Source organism: Rissa tridactyla, chromosome Z (genome assembly GCF_028500815.1).
Source record: "Rissa tridactyla isolate bRisTri1 chromosome Z, bRisTri1.patW.cur.20221130, whole genome shotgun sequence".
NCBI lineage: Eukaryota > Metazoa > Chordata > Aves > Charadriiformes > Laridae > Rissa > Rissa tridactyla.
In genome coordinates this window covers 69,806,773-69,822,786 of record NC_071497.1, presented here as the reverse complement: position 1 = coordinate 69,822,786, position 16,014 = coordinate 69,806,773, and the positions used below count along the sequence as shown (strand labels likewise).

Below are 16,014 nucleotides of genomic sequence, written 5' to 3'. Positions count from 1 at the left end.
GGAATCTTTCAAACGCTCCAGAGTGGGACAGCAAGATTATTTATCCTGGAGTGTAATTGCTTTGTTTTTTAAGAGCTCCATTGAAAGGTAATGAAGTATTTCATAGCACAGTAGTCATAGATACCAAGTGATGAAGTATTTTGCTAAGTCACTTGTTCATAAATTGTCAAAAACCCTAATATTTATCATTCACTTATGGTTGTGTCAGTTGAACATCAAAAAGAGTTTACATTAAGTTTCTTTGTCCTAGCTGTAAATAACACAGTCATAATTTTTGCATATTTTTCCATTGCTTTTATAGTTATTTTGGTTTTTTTTCTGTTCTCAGCATAGAACAAAATGGTTGTTTCCAGGCTGTGACTTTGGAAAGCTTGTCTTTTGGTGGTGTCCATTAAGCAGAAGAGATCTTTTTGGCATAGAAAAACGCTGCTTATGGCTGCTGGGTCTCTTCTGCTGTTATTTGCATGCATGTGATCTTCATACAAATTGGAAGGAAGACTTGACATTGAAGACTTTTGCAATGTGTTTAACTATTAGTTTTGAATTGTAATTCTCTTCAGAGAATTTCCTAATTCAAATAAGGTCAACCACCAAAAAAAGAAAAAGATTAATGGATTTTTTTTCTTGTTACGTATTCCAATTTTTTTGTGTAAATAGCCTACCTAGTTTTTCAGCTGGCCAATATCTAAATGCCTTCGTCTCCTACCAATTCTCAAGGCACTTGTTCAAAGGTCAGATATTTCAGGAATGCAATTTGAAAGTTTTGTTTGAATAGGATCCCACAGGAACATCATCTGAAAATCATAATTTCCGCCCTGTCTTTGTGTTATGATTTATTGCCAAGATATTAGGTTTCAAATGGATCTCAGACCAGTTACTAGAAAAGAGTGGCCCATGTTCGTTGGGGAATCCTTTTGGAACCAGTTTTCTTTAATTTGAGGAAAAAGGCTGATCAGAAGTAAAATAGTATGAAAGGTCTGGCTTCAGGATCAAACTGTGGTCTTGTTGAAGAGGAGGCTGAAGGCTGTGAAAGTAATAGGAATCCATTGAAGAATTCGGAAGCATTTTCAAAGATAAGGAAACAAGGGAGCGACGATGAGAGTGGGAATATTTTCTATATAAGTGGATATTTATGAAATGTTTTTCTACTGTGGCACATTATGTGTAAATACGGAAGATGAGTAGTAATTTTGAGAGATGATAGCTAGAAATTGGTAAAAGAATATGATTTCAGTTGCATCTGTTCAGTTGGACAGATGTTCTTATTCCTTCTTACTGCCTTACCTAGAAGAGAGTAAAATCATCAGGTCTGTGTTCATGCTGTGCTTTTTGAAATACTACACAGGTCATTAAAAAGGCCCTTCGGCCCAAATTTTTCACCAGTATAATTTTATTTTTCATATCAAGGCGTGGTTTCACTACCTTTTCTTCAGCTCACTGACTTGTTCAGAAGTTGATCCTGGCATATAATCAATACCACAGTAGCATTTAATCTTATGTATTTGTCCATAGCTTGCTTTGCTGAGTCTTAGTATTCTTCTGGTATAAAGCTTCGTGCATTCTATTAACTTATTGGATTACTTCACTGATGAGCTAGATCTGGGATTTTGGGTAACATAAACAAAAAGTAATCTCTTCTGAATTCTGTAGCTCCAGATGCATTAGGATTAAGGAACTCCTATTTACTCTTTTCTTTTATCTTGTTATAGATTGGCATTAGACTACCATAAGATTCCACGTGACAAAAAATCTTGTTTCCTTTCTACAGCAAGTTTGCAAGCTACAACATTAGCACATGGAGCTCTGGCTCTACTAGAGACAGCTAAAACTGGAATAGGAACTAGATCACAATTTCCACACTTAATAAGGCAGTAAGTTAGCTGTTGCCATGGGACAGAGCTGGCTGAATTGTCATAACCGTTCCATGGGCATAAATCTTAGACTTGTGCCAGATGCTTCACGCTGTTCCTGCTGTGCAAAACAGCTGGAAATTCAGCTTAAAGGATTTCTTTCCTAGAGAGAAACTGCAGGTAGCATAGAGTTGAGATCACGTGAATTTGATGGGAAGATGCATCATGCGCTCCAGCGTCGCTGTTGTGGCTTCAGGACACTCTGATCCTGGGGTTTGTACCACGACAGGTAACAACTGCAGCTCAAGGCACAGGAGACAATCTTACAAACTGATGTAAAGAGGTGAAGCTGGTTCTTTCCCTTTTTATGAATGTCCTTTGTCACAGTAATTTTTGCTTTGCTGCCTTTTCCAGTTTTCATGGATTTTTTCTTTGCCCTGGACCTTAAATTTTGTGGTAATATTTTGCCTGGTAGTATAATCAGTTTGGACTCTGGGCTCCTTTTTAACTAGCTTTGAGAAATTACAGTAATGTCAAATTCAGGTGAATCTGTCCGTTCTGTATCAAACTGGGACAGATTAATCCAAAAAATAGCAGTTACATGGTGGATCCCCATCTAGTTGATGAATGAGTTCTCAAATGCAGATGGACCTTTGCAGGGTAATCTTTCTGAAGAAGGAACCAGTTCGGTTAAATCACATTGGAAAATGCTTGCAAGGAGTCCCCTGTGAGTAGAATTGTTACTAAACTAAGGCCGTGGATCTACATGTTAATATTATTTCAAGCAATAAGGAGATTACATTAAAAACTCATAACCACTGAAACATGACAGCTCTCACTAATTTCTCATGTGGTGCTTTACTGTTTGTTAAATAACAAAAATTTTACTAGGCCATTTCTACTATGAAGCTTGTTCTGAGCTTAAGGGTCGAGAAACATATGTGCTGCAGGATGCCTTCTGCGGAGGGTCTAAGCTGAATAAAACAGAAATAACACCATCACCGAGGCTTTGTTTACACCCAAGAGTTTTAACTGTGTCCGTGTAGCTAAAGTAATAAAACTGAACAGGCAAGGACGATGGTTAGAATGTGTTTATGGGAATGGAAATAAATTATAGTGCTATAAGCTGTATTTATAGCAATGTAACTGCAATAGGGTCGAACAGAGGAACTGTATTGCCAGAAGGAAAAATCACATCCCTCACTGGAATAATCACGTTGTACTTCTATGTGGGGGCCAGGCCTAAATTAATTCCAGTTGCATTTCTGAGTACTTAAACGAGAAAGCTGCTTCAGTAAAGGCTTTCTTTGGCTCTGAGAGGATTTAACACCACGAGGCGTTGAACATCTGCATCTTCACTGGAGTCTGTGCTGCGTAAGGTGCTATAAGCCATCGCAGTCCCGTGTTTCTGTCTCGGCTTTAAATCTCATTGAAGTCAGTGGGAAAATGCTTGGGTGGCTGCAGGACAGGAGCCTCGTAAGAGACCTTTGTTAGCCTGGTATATCTTGTTTTCTGACAAACCAGGTGCGCAATCAGTAGGAAGCAGTTTAACCTGAGTGCAGAAAAATGTGGCAAAGTGTGATCCAACGTGACAATCACAGGGGCAAGCTGGGACACAAAACCAAATTTTGTTCTGTTCAGGAGCTTCATTTCCACTTTTTTCTTCCATAGCCTGCACATAACTAGCATAAGATTACAAGCCTGAGCAAAACACCACCACCTCTCTCTGGGGGCTCAAACAAGCCATTTACTCTCCCCGAATATGAGTTTAAATACATCTGAAAGGAATGGGCTATCTAAAAGGCTGTTCCCACAAGAGCCTTTTCTGGCATAATACTTCATTAATACTTCTCAGGCACAGTGATCTGGGGACACTGAAGAGAGATCCCAACATGTGCTGAAAATGTGAATTTAGATGGAAGGAAGACATTTAGACATTCCTTTTTTTTTTTTTTTTTGGGGGGTGGGGAAGGGGCGGGGCATGGGCTAGAACTAATAATGTATAGAGTTTTAGATTAAACACACCCAGCATAATAAACCAATACTTTTGCTGAGTTGAGGACTAAGCTATGTTTTTTTAGTTCCTAATCTGAGTCAGCAGTGTTACTAATAGAAACTACTGGTTTATTTTAATTGGAAGTAAATATCCCCTTTTCAGGCATTTTGTTCTTTAATCTTTGGTTCACATCTCCATTAAACGCTTTTCTCTGAAGTGACAGCTCAGGCTCATCAGATTACATTACTATTTCCAACATACTACGATTATGGTTGGACTCGATGATCTCAAAGGTCCTTTCCAACCATGAAGATTCTATGATTCTATGATTTAATTTTGGTTTGGCAGATAGATTTTCTATTAATGCTTTTCAGATGAAGGTGACATAGATTTTTGTGGAAATTTTTTTTCTGTAAGGGGACTTTTTATTACTGGGATCACAGAATAATTTTTCTTTACATGATTTTTACCTTTCCTTTCGCCTCTCTGATAATAATATTCATCTTAGTAGTGTGACCACTGCTGGATTCAGTGCGCCCTGGGTCAGACTCTGAATTTGCTTACAGTCATTACCGGATCTGATTTGAGACTATTTCTAATCTGCTTCTTCATGAACCTTTTCATTGTAGTTCCATCTCACAAGACCCAGAGCATATTTTTTTCTCACTAGTTTCCATTTAACGTCACCACAGCTGCTGCTGCCACAGGTACCACATGATGAAGAAGAAGGAAGAGAAACACACTTTCACAGAGTTTCTGCACATAGGCACATGGAGTAATTGGGGGAGAGGGTGACCTGTACAGACTACCTGGTCCACCTCCCACTGAAAGCAGAAGTTAACTTCAAAGTCAAGTCCAGCTTCAACGTTAGATTAGGTTGCTGAGAGCCTTGCACAGTTGAGTTTTGAATATCTGCACTGATGGAAATTCTGTAACTTCTTAAGCCCCTGTTCTTAGTCTCGATATGAAGAACTTTTCTTCTAGTCATGTGTGGAATTTCCTTGCTTTGCTGCAGTTTTTAAATCAGATTGAGATTTTTTTAAAATCAGAGTGTGGAGTAAGTTCTAGAAAGATATTTCTTTTCTTGGAATAAAAGTCCACACTTGAAGATAATCCTGTATAATAATACTCAAACAAACCCCTACACAGCAGTTCTGGAGGCAGCAGAGAGATGTGCAAGCAGCCAGTCTAAAAGAGTAAGACCAAGGTACCTCTTTCGGTAGTAGAAGGAAGAAGTCATGGTTAGAAACACAGCATCTAGAAGGTGGGTTTTGATAGGAACAGGTCCTTAGTTAACTTCTTGTGGGTTTTGTTGGTGTGGGGTGGTTTTGTTCTTTTTTTTCACCACAGGGCAAAACTCTCTACACATAACTGCACTGAGATAAAACATTTTCTTATTTTGGAATATTTCGCTGTTTAATATAGTGATATTTTATGCAGTGACAGATTAAGTAGATTTAAATACCCCAGTCTTTAGGGAAAATGCTCCAAGATGAGGGGATACAGATGTTGCCTATTCGAAATGTGTGAAAAATAATTAAAAGAGAACAATCGCAAAATGTTGACTTCACCACAATGATGGGATTTAATTCTGGCTTGACTGAGGCTATCAAGAGTTGTGTGGCTAAATCTGTTGTCAGCTGTAATAAACACTCTTTCTGCTTCAGTTTATGTGAACATTTGCAGCTGTTGAAGAAACAGGCATCTTTGCCTCTTAGTCAAACAATACATAAAATGAATTATGCTAGAATAGATAATGTGCAAAAACAGGTGACAGAGCTGTGCGGTAACATTGACTTATGGAGGAAAGTGTGAGGGATCTGCTTTCTCGCATTGATTGCCCCCTCCAGTCACTGGATTGTGAAGGTGGAGCTCATTTAATGAAAGCTCTTGAGAGAGAAAAAGAAAAAAAATTTTACATGGTTCTATTTTGTAAGTCTACATGGAGGTTGTTTTCGGCGATGAAGGGTACATACTAAAGTTTACACAGAGGACTGTGCCATCCTGCCTTCATCTGTCTGCTTAACTCACTACAACAAAGGCAGGATGGCACAGCCCTCTTCATAAATTTCGGCATGTATTGTGCATCGCTGAAAATTCATTGAGTGGATCTTCCTGTCTGCGTAACTCACTACAGACGTGAACACACGCCATGTATTATTTGAATGTGCAAGTTGACACATACGATTTATAGGATTTAGAATTGGAACGAACATGAATTGTACAACAGAAAGCTTTCACCATGCTGCACAGTTGAATGTTTTTAATGCAAAATGAAAACGCACATTAACCTTAAAAAAAAATCCAAAGGACCCGGTGTGTAGTTAGATACCTGAGCCCATCGTGTCCGTTTGTCCTGCCCTCAGCAGTGAATTTAGCGAAGATCTCGCTGGGCAGTAGGGAAAGCAGGCGTGGGCTGAGCTGGGGGACAGGGACGGTGTGTTTGCATGACCCTTTTCTGATGAAACGGATTCAGGTAATCCATGTAGTGAAGCTCCCCTTTAGTGTGAGCGTGGCTCAGCAAAGAGGTATGGGTATCAAATGCAATTGCTGCAACGGTTATAAATATGGGGGTTTGAAGAGAGGAAGGAGCCCCAGCCGTCCAGAGCCTTTGCTGAGACCAGCAGGAACATACAGAAGAGCCCCAGCCAGTGAGAAAGGCTCCCTACCGAGTCTTGAGTCAAAAACCAGAAACCAGATGCAGGGAAAACAGGGCTTTTCTAGTTTTGTGGTGTTCAAAGAGCAACTTTTTTTTTTTCCTAAGGATAAGTATGGATATTGTGAAATGTTACTCTAAAGTGAATATAATGCAGTCTTGATACTCTTTTTAAGAAGGTTGGAATCGGGATGTGCCAGTTTAGCAAAGTAAGCTTTCAAAATGGGCATGACATTTTTTTTTTTTTTTAGCTGAGCACTTCAAAAGCCATCAAAATAGCTGTTACCTTCTGTCCTGGAAACTGTCAGGAACCTATAAATAAACATAAAATAATACAGGAGCAGGAAAAAAATGTTATGCCAGCAGTTAATGTTGTTGTTACTAATTCTGTTGTTTCTTTTTTCTTTTCTTTTTGCAGTGTATCCTATTCAGTGCATGTCTCTGAGGATTACCCAGGTACAGTGCAGTGTTCTTGTCTATGACACGTATCTGCATGTTACCGCAATTTGCTGTATTCAGATGAAAATATCTGAAAGGGCGTTGATGTCTTCCAGGTGCATCCTTGTGCTAATCATTTTCCATTAGTTAGATTATTTTCACACTCATTTCTCCCTTTCAGGCGGCATTTGTCAGCTGGGTCAGGGCGTGAAAACCTGGTTCACAAGTTTACGGAGACGGGAGCTTGTGATGCTTTTCGTGTCTGGGGCCAGCGGTGGTCGCAGTGTGAAAGTGCCCAATTCCTCTTTGGCATGGTAGAGAAAGCTTGATATTTCAAGAGGCTGAGCAGCCTGGCACGGGGCCAGCAAAGCACTTCTGCTCTAGACCTTAATGAGGCTCCTCACGTGCTTCAAGCTCAGCCTGTGGACTGTTCGCTGATGCTTCTCGGGGTCAGTGGGAGCCAAGGGTTTGTGCATGGCTATGTCTTTGGGAACGCCAGCGTGCCAAACTGTTCCCGGCTGCTCAGCCCTGCCTCGTCGTTCACACTCCGAGCTGGTCTGGGAAAAGCTTTTGTGCGGACAGTCTGGACGAGGGGATTAATTCACACGAAAGTCAACCAGGCAAGAGCAAAAGCAAGTTTTCAGCTAGTTTATGTCCCCACTTTCCTTCACAAAGAGACTGCGCAGATACCTCAGGCGGCACAGGAGTTAGCAGGAACAGGAGAGAGAGAAGGGGATGAGGGCAGGCAGGCGCTGTGCCAGTAAAGGCACAGGGTAGTACTGTTGGACTGCAGCACATTGTGTATTTTGGACCTGGGAGTATTTAATAGCATAAGTACCATAAATGATATGAAACCTTTTGGCCTTTTTTGATCTTTATCCATAACATCTCTGTAATATTTCTAAAAGAAATATTTCTTATTTCTTTTAGAATCTCTAAAGAAGTGAGGCTTTGATCTTCTTCACGGATAAGCAGTAGAGTATGTCTGTTCAAAGCACCAGGGTGTTTGAAGCAGATATAGGGGGAAATCGGCATCAGCAGTGATGCTAAATGCGATGGATTATATGAAAGAATGCTAACAACCTTTATGAGAGAGATTTTTTTTTACCAGTAAAAACTGAAGGGAAAATTGCTACTAATAATAATCTATTCAACACGTAGTAAGGGAGAAATGGACATTTATAAAATACATGGTCATACTAGTGACAAGCTAATTTACTGATTACAACATTGACCTGACAATAAATGGAGCACAAATAGTTGAAAAAAATCTGCATCATATGTTATTAACAGTTTGCTTTATTAAACGTCAGTAATGGATTTATTCATTTCAGGGATTAAGCTATTATGAAGGCACAAAACTTGCTTTCTGGGACCCCCCACCTGGAGTCAGGGGTGCAAGCTGGAGCACTGAACCACAGCACATGAGATCTCATCTCCTGGCCAAATCCTGGCTGACAGACCTCAGACTTTCCTTACAGATGCTATTTGCAGCATGCCATGATGGCCTACGCGCCTGAGTGACTTTGGTGGCTCTAAAACCTCATGAATATTCTCTGCCATCACCCCCTATATTTTAAAGCCAGACAGAATTTGAGCACTTTACGCCGTAGCTAACTTGGTGAGGGGGGCGTAAACCAGCTGCACATGTTTACTGACCAAGGCTTTGGAAGAGCTGATTTCATTCGTGTCTTGAGGTTTTGCAGGATCTGTGTTTGCTTTGTGATGAAGAGGTGTTTAGTGTGTTAGGAATGAGAATGACTCTTTGCCATTTTACAGCTTTGATCGTAAAAATACTCGTTTTGACTTTGTGAGCCAGATTCTTTGTCCTACATCTCTAACTTAACATGACTGCTGGCTGTGGCTCTCATCTCTAGCATGTATTTTCAGGGATGTTTCAGGGACATGTCAGGGTACAAGTCTAGGAAGATGTGTGCTGATCTCCTCTTCCTCAACTGGAAGATGATCTTCAAGTATTGCTGCTATTTGATAGAGTTCAGAGCAACATGTGCTCATCAAATTAAATTTCTCATAGGATAAATCTTTACAGACCAAGGTTTCAGTCCATTAGTGCTTGGCTATACCAAAGTTGTGTCCTCTGGAGATAGCATGTAATACACAGTGGATCAAATTTGGAAATCAGAGAGGAGGCCGTCAGAGTCGATAAATTGCTAATACATGCAATAAATATATTAAAATAGAAGAGATTGAGTTACTATACAAATGATGTTCCTTCGGCTAAAAGTGATACCGCCACAAGTACATTTTAGATACTATAAGAAGAGCTTTGGGTTCTGCGTATCCTCTAGCTCCCTGCATTGCTGTTATGTATGCAGCATTGCTGCTTTGGCACTGGTAACAGTGTGTAGCTATTGCTGAATTGCTTCATAAAGCATCAAAAGATTACAAACAGCTGAGCATAAAATCATACCTATGGGAACCGTAATATGACATGACAACTTTCGATAATGGAAGGTGTTTGAAAGTTTCGTAATTATGAACGAAAGCTAAAAATATGCTTACAAAGGCACACTGAAGAACTTAATAGGAATAGTGTTGAGACAGTAATGTCTCAAAGTTGTATACACATTGCTGAAATTGTGAAAATATCACTGAAAATTTTAGAGGCAGGTAATAACAGTTCCAGCAAAATATCTCTGTAACTATTTTCTCATAACATTGACACAACTGGGGAAAAATAATGCTCCTAAGGAGCAGTTATAAAATCTAACATCAATGAGTAGACTAAAGTCCCATTAATATGAGTGGATCATGACTCCTGTGAGAACCATTACAGCAGCAAGCATTTTGCTAATGAATATATGTTCGGAATGATACGTGTTGGCTGCCATAATGCTGTAGTCTTTTATCCCAGTGATTTGTGGGTTACACACGTGTTAACAGGAACATCCTTTTCTTAGACCTCATTAGACTGCAGCAGAGACGGAGACAACCAGTTTGTCAGCAAGTGGTTTCGTGCATCCCTCCACTAGGTCCAGGCACTGCGTCCTTCGCTTAGGAGAGGTGTAGTGTGTTAGAAACTGCATGTTGAAGAAAGCAAAACAAAACCAGTGTCTTAACTTCAAGTTTAATTAGACTGATGGAAAGAAAGAGAAAAAAAACCCTTATGGCTGCCAAATAGAAAAGGAAAACAAAAACTTGGCAGTGAAAATCGCATTATCCAGCTGCCAAAAAAGAATGACAATGGGCATAAAAATATAATTAAAATCTATAAAAACTGTAATTGAGCAGTCCTTTTTTCCATATATGTATATCTTGGTAATTGTCTATTCTGTACAGCACATATTGTTGTTATTTCTCGCTTTTTCATACAGCAATAAGTTCAGCACATGGATTTCCTTTCTCACATCCGTATATATGGTGTTAGGTATGTTTAGAGCCAAATGGTGGCCTCTGTAAACTCTATAGCAATAAGTTGCACTCCCAAACCTGTGTGTATGAGCGCCTGTGTGTATGAGCACCGATCGCCGGGACTGCCTGGCGGGACAGCACAGGAGTGGAAGTAGGCGAAGGTGTGGGATGGCGTCAGACTGGGTAGATGTGTGCGAATGTGGCAGAAGGGCTGGTTCCCACGCTGGGAAAGCCCCAGGCGCACGTCCCTGTGTGGCGGCGCAGCTGCGCAGCTGCACCTCGGCAAGGAAAGGGCGGCAGCGCCCGGCATCCCTCCTGATAGCGAAGAGCCTCTGTCATACAAAGGGTCACATTACTGAGTTTACTGCTCAATTAATGTTGATACCATTAACAGTTCACTGGAACTTTCACTGTGGTGAAAGGCTTTGAGATTGCAGCAGCATGCTTAAAGTCACACCTGAGTTCCCACACTTTGCTGATGTGGGACTGGAGTGTTTGGAATTACGATATATCAAGTCCTTGTTTCAGTTACCTTATTTGTCTCTTTATCTGTGATTATCTTGTCAGCCTTTCTGCTCTACAGCATAAGTTTCAATCCAGCCCAGATCAGTAGAAAACAAAATATTCTTACTTTCATGGACTGTTCAGCAATTTATGCAAAATTAACTTCTGCAGGTATAGTACATAAAAACTTGCTGCTCCTTGTTTGTTGTTACTAAGCATTTGGTTGGGAAGCAAAAAAAGAAACCAAACCAGAAAAGCACCGCACACCCCCCTCAGCCTAATCCCTACATTTTGTAAGGTAATTTATGATAGACTTTCTATATTCATATTCATACCTAACATTTTTGTTAAGTGGGAGGCATTTTTTTTTTATTCCTGAATCAGGCACAAGAAAGGTTATCCACTGATTAGAAGATACTTCAAACAACCTTTATGTGACTAGGCAAAATGAGGCGCAGGTATTTTGCATAACGGGCTATTAACACCCAGCTCCAAATGCAGCCTTCACTCTGCACAGCAGATCTAGCTTGAATTTTGGTGTCAGGCAAAGCAAAAAGCATAGAACAAGTCTTCACTTGGGAAAAGGTTGGCTCAAACCCCCGTAAGCCTTGTGGGACAGTTCAGAGTAGTGCTTGGTGTGATTCGCAAAAGCCATGACATCAGACGCCAGGGGTTTCCTTGTATAAAATTTTCCAAATCTTCCATCCTTTTGGTATTTTTTTTTTCATTAGCAATCTCAAGAGGAAAAAAACCCACACCAGCAAGATGATAGCGCGCCGGGGAGTGGTTCCTTATGGTACCAGGGTGGGACGCACAATGCGGGAAGGGGCTGGCAGAACACAACTGGACTTCACCATCCCGGGTGTTTTTCTTTCGTAGATAACACCTACGTTTCCAGTTCTGATAACGATGAAGATGTGTTAGTTACAACAGAGCCAATTCCAGTAATTTTCCACCAAATCGCTACAGGTAATCTTGTGTCCCAAGTGTTTTATCAAGTTCATGTTTTGTGAGGAAAGACAAGATGTTGCCTGCACTTGAAAGGAGATATGTTAATGTGTGCAGCTATGCAGTTTGCTGTTTTCTCACAGTCTTGCTGTAGTAAATTGTCCTACATTTTAGAGTAGAAGAAATTGAAATATTTCTTCTGGGGATCACCATGATTGTGTAGGCAGAATATATTTTATTCTTTTAATGTCTTGCAGCCTGTGCTAAAGCAATTCTCCTTGAATACAGTTAGAGGTGCTTAATACTTCCCAATTATAAGTTTTCATGCTCACTTGCTTAAAACTTCACTAAATCTTCACCACTGGGGATGAAACAGTCTATAACTACCGTTGCCTCTGGTGAATTATTTCAGGAAATTTCAAACAAAATGGTTCAGCTGTTTCACTAAGTTAGACTAGTTTTTGGGAACATCTCATTTGACATTATTGCCATACTTTCAAAAAGTATTTGATACGTGAAAGGGCATGCTTTTCAGAAATACAGGCACATTTATACAATATATAATCAAGATTTGTGCATACTCCATAGAGAGTTTTTAGATTTTAGCAGCCAAATTCCCTGATGATTTCAGGCTGCAGGAGAAGCTGCATAGAGCAGTCTTAAATCTGGCAGTTCTTCAGTTAGGAACACTTGACTTTGCAGTCTTTTTATTATTATTACAATGCTTTAGGGCTTTTTTTTTGCGTAACACAGAATTACTTTGATTTCCACTGGAAAACCAATATGATCTTCAGTCTCTGATCTCATTTATACTGATGTAAATCAAGAATAATTTTACTGAAGTCGGTGCAGTGTCACACAAACAAAAACTGGCCATTATAGTCCGAAGTTTAAGATAAATTTTACTTGCAAATATTTCTGTAATTTAAAAAGAAATAAAGCCTGACATTTGAAATACAATAAAAACCTATGTTTTATATAGAAGATGATCTGATTTAATTTTGCTGAGGGGTTTTGATTTTTCATTCTTTTATAAAGTATACAAAATTAATGAATGACACTAAATTGTAAATCACAGATTGGGAAAAACAAATCTAGATGGACCAGCTGAGTTTCATTTCACAGTTAAAAATATGAATCTTCTGAGACGTAGGGGCTTCTTAATTTTAGACTGTTGTATTGTAAACTGTTTGATGCTTTTCAGATCTGTCACTTTTTGTTCCTTATTTGTTCTACTATTGCAACTAAGTATTTCAGGTCTGCATATGCAAAATTATTTCACATTTTTCACAGATGTTCCGTATTTTCCCTTTTCTTTTAAGAATTAAGAAAAACCAGTGATGTTAACTATTGCTTATCCATAAAATCAAAATTACAGAGGGAGAATGGAGAGGTATGTATTCCTTGTATCCATATTTTAAGAGAAGTTATTTTAAGAAACAACAGAAAATAATAAAATATGAGTGTTTACCATAAATTTCCTATCAAATGTGTGCTTACGCAAACTGTACACGTTTACATGTTTTAGAAGATAAGCATAGTTCTCTGGGTTTCATACGTGGATCAGCCAGTGAATCACTTAGTTGAGATAGCGGTGCTCCCATCCTAGGAAATACGGTTTTGATGTTTATTTCATTTTTTGTTCAACAGCGTTATAGATGCTGTCTACCCTAAACACACAGCTCTTGGAGAAGCTGATCATGATGACGTTACCTTTTAACCTACCCTTGCGCATAGGACCGCATCCCATTCATTATCTCACTGCTGCTTCCTGCGGCCCACGGCAGCCCCACTGGAGGCTCTAGACCTCTGCATGACTCTATTTGACATAAGTAGTGTCTGGAGTAGTAAGGCCTTCCATCACGGTCGCATTTGTGCTGTACCTCTGGCATGGTTCCCTGACCAGTCTCACCGAGACATTAACTCAAGAAAGAAGTGACACTAACGTGAAGTCTACAGGGCTTGACAGTGTTGTGGGCTCAAAGAGAGTATCAGATGGGCTCCAACCCCAAGCAAAAAATTGAGTGTTGTATCAAGAATTCACGTGCTTGACTTCAAAAACTTCCCTTGGTAAGGGTGGTGGCTGAGTTTCTTGATGAAGGCTTTTATAGGCTGCTTTATAGGCTCAAATTTGTATTTGAGCCTGGAAAGGTGAGATAAGCATGCACAGATATGCTAATGTGTATAGTTGGGTTTTTTAATGGATGGAACCTGATTTGATGTAAAAAGCTGCACTGGAAATACTTTGCTTCTACTGCCTCAACATTGAATTCAGTGCTTGGTAAACTTTAGAAAAATTCAAGTGCGGGAAGAATTTACCCATTTGATTAAAAGCCTGAGATATGGTTAGCTTCTATGGGACAGAATTTGAGCTTTTATTTTGTTTTTAGTTGAAATGAGGTACTTAAATATGAAAGTAGTGAAGGAAAAAAAACAACTTTAAAAAAAGGTTTCTAACACTGACCATTTCTGTTGTCTAGACTGAGGTTTGGTTAGGATAGGATGGGTTTGTGACTATTCTAATATGAGAGTTTCATTTCTCTTTGTCTTGTGTTGAATTTTTGTTCAGTTGAGTTCTGTTTTCAGACAGACTTCCCCTTGAGCTAAGGTTATTATAAAACAAAGAAGACTAAAGTCACTTCGTTTCTTTTCAGCAAAGTAGAAGCAGAAATTATTTTTATGCCTTGTTGTAGAAAATTGCCGTGAAATTGTCTGAAATAGAATTTTTGTTCTATGTATACATACAGTGAATGGAGCACAAATTTAGAGGCAAAGGTAGGGAAATTGGATTAGAATGTCTGACCATAGAAATGGGTGATAAGGGTATATTTGACATTCGTGAATATATGGGATTTAGGGGTAACTTCTATTCTTTGACGTGTACATCTGATTTCTATTCCATTATGGCAGTTCCATGCAGGACATAAATACAAAATAAGCAGCAAGTACATCATGTTCAGGTTGAAGTGAAGAATTGTGATTTTAACAGGTGTTCCTTAGGGGATCGTTGTCAGCATAGGGCCTAGAAATAACACAGGACTGTGGGAAAGAGAATTAGTATCTTCAAGCAATTACATAATTATAAGTAAAGGTTCCATTGGTGGGAAGCAGAGTGTAACACTTCAGCTCATGCTGAGTTGCAGTCTGTACCAGGATCAGTTCTATTTACTTGAGTGCAATTATTCACAGAGCAGCCTATTTAGAGCAGGTTTTACGTGGGTAAGCATATTACTTTCTAATCCTTGCTTTTCAAAGTCTCAGAGCAGAGCTAGTCGGAAAATTAAGTTTGAACTTTCCTGGCAACAGGCTGGTACTTCTGTTAGAAATAATAATTAAGCAGCAACGTGTCAGTTTTAAACAGAAAGGAACTTAAGAGATCCCATGCTCGGACTTTAATTATTTCCTTAATCTATTAGAATTGATTTACTAGAATAAAGTAAACTACAATTTTATTGGGTCACTGAAACACCAAATTAATTAAATCCAGAACCTGTCTTGGTGGGTAAATTATGCTTTGCTTAGCAAAAGCCCAGTGAAGTATTCCCACATAGTCTACTGAATTCCCCAGTTCCTTAAAATACCACACTGTGTCTGTAGCCAGAAAAAGTATTAATTCTCCAACGTATATTCACGTTGGTTTTATGTGCCCAGTTAGTAGGTGCTTGTTTTTTTCTGATATTTCACTACTCTTAAAACAGGCCCTTAGTAATCTTCTGGAAAAATGATACTAAAAGATCACTTGATAAAGGGTGCTACGAGCTTATTTGTAAAAACATTATTCCTGTAGTTATAATTGGAACTGTAAATGTAAAATAAGCATATTGCTTGTGTCATTGTTAACTTTCCTTTTCCATTAAGGAGTCATGGCACAACAGCACAGTTGAAGAAGACTCTGAAGGAGATAATGACTCGGAGGAATTTTATTATGGAGGACAGGTAATGGAGGAAATTTTTGCACAAGTTTCAGGAAATTAAATTCGAAGGCTTCTGTTGTTCATTCCATTATAAATTTATGATAATAATTTCTTATGTTTATTCAACGTTGACTAGAATGCCATGTGTATGTCTACACTGTATTTTATAGCAGAAGCATTGAGTGTGTTATGCTGTATAATTACATCTAATTTAAAATAAGATTAGTTTGTTTATATTTGCAAAGCTGTAAGAATAGGAAAAGCAAGTACTCTTCAGAACATTTGAAAATAGAAGGCAGTTGCTTACTTCCAGGAAACAGATACTCACTTTTTAAA

The 16,014-nt window shown here is 39.1% G+C and overlaps 1 protein-coding gene across 2 annotated transcripts in view; it reads left to right on the top strand.

Moving 5' to 3' along the window:
- Positions 1 to 16,014, top strand: part of PARP8 (poly(ADP-ribose) polymerase family member 8) — a 123,770-nt gene that overhangs the window by 46,566 nt on the left and 61,190 nt on the right. For both annotated transcript variants that reach the window (XR_008463834.1, XM_054185827.1), the window contains exons 3-6: positions 6,921 to 6,958; positions 11,696 to 11,785; positions 13,087 to 13,157; positions 15,623 to 15,700. Coding sequence is in view for 1 of the 2 variants with exons in the window: in XM_054185827.1 (XP_054041802.1) it covers positions 6,921 to 6,958; positions 11,696 to 11,785; positions 13,087 to 13,157; positions 15,623 to 15,700 (277 nt within the window). In the remaining variant the exon portion in view is untranslated. The remainder of the gene's footprint in view (positions 1 to 6,920; positions 6,959 to 11,695; positions 11,786 to 13,086; positions 13,158 to 15,622; positions 15,701 to 16,014) is intronic.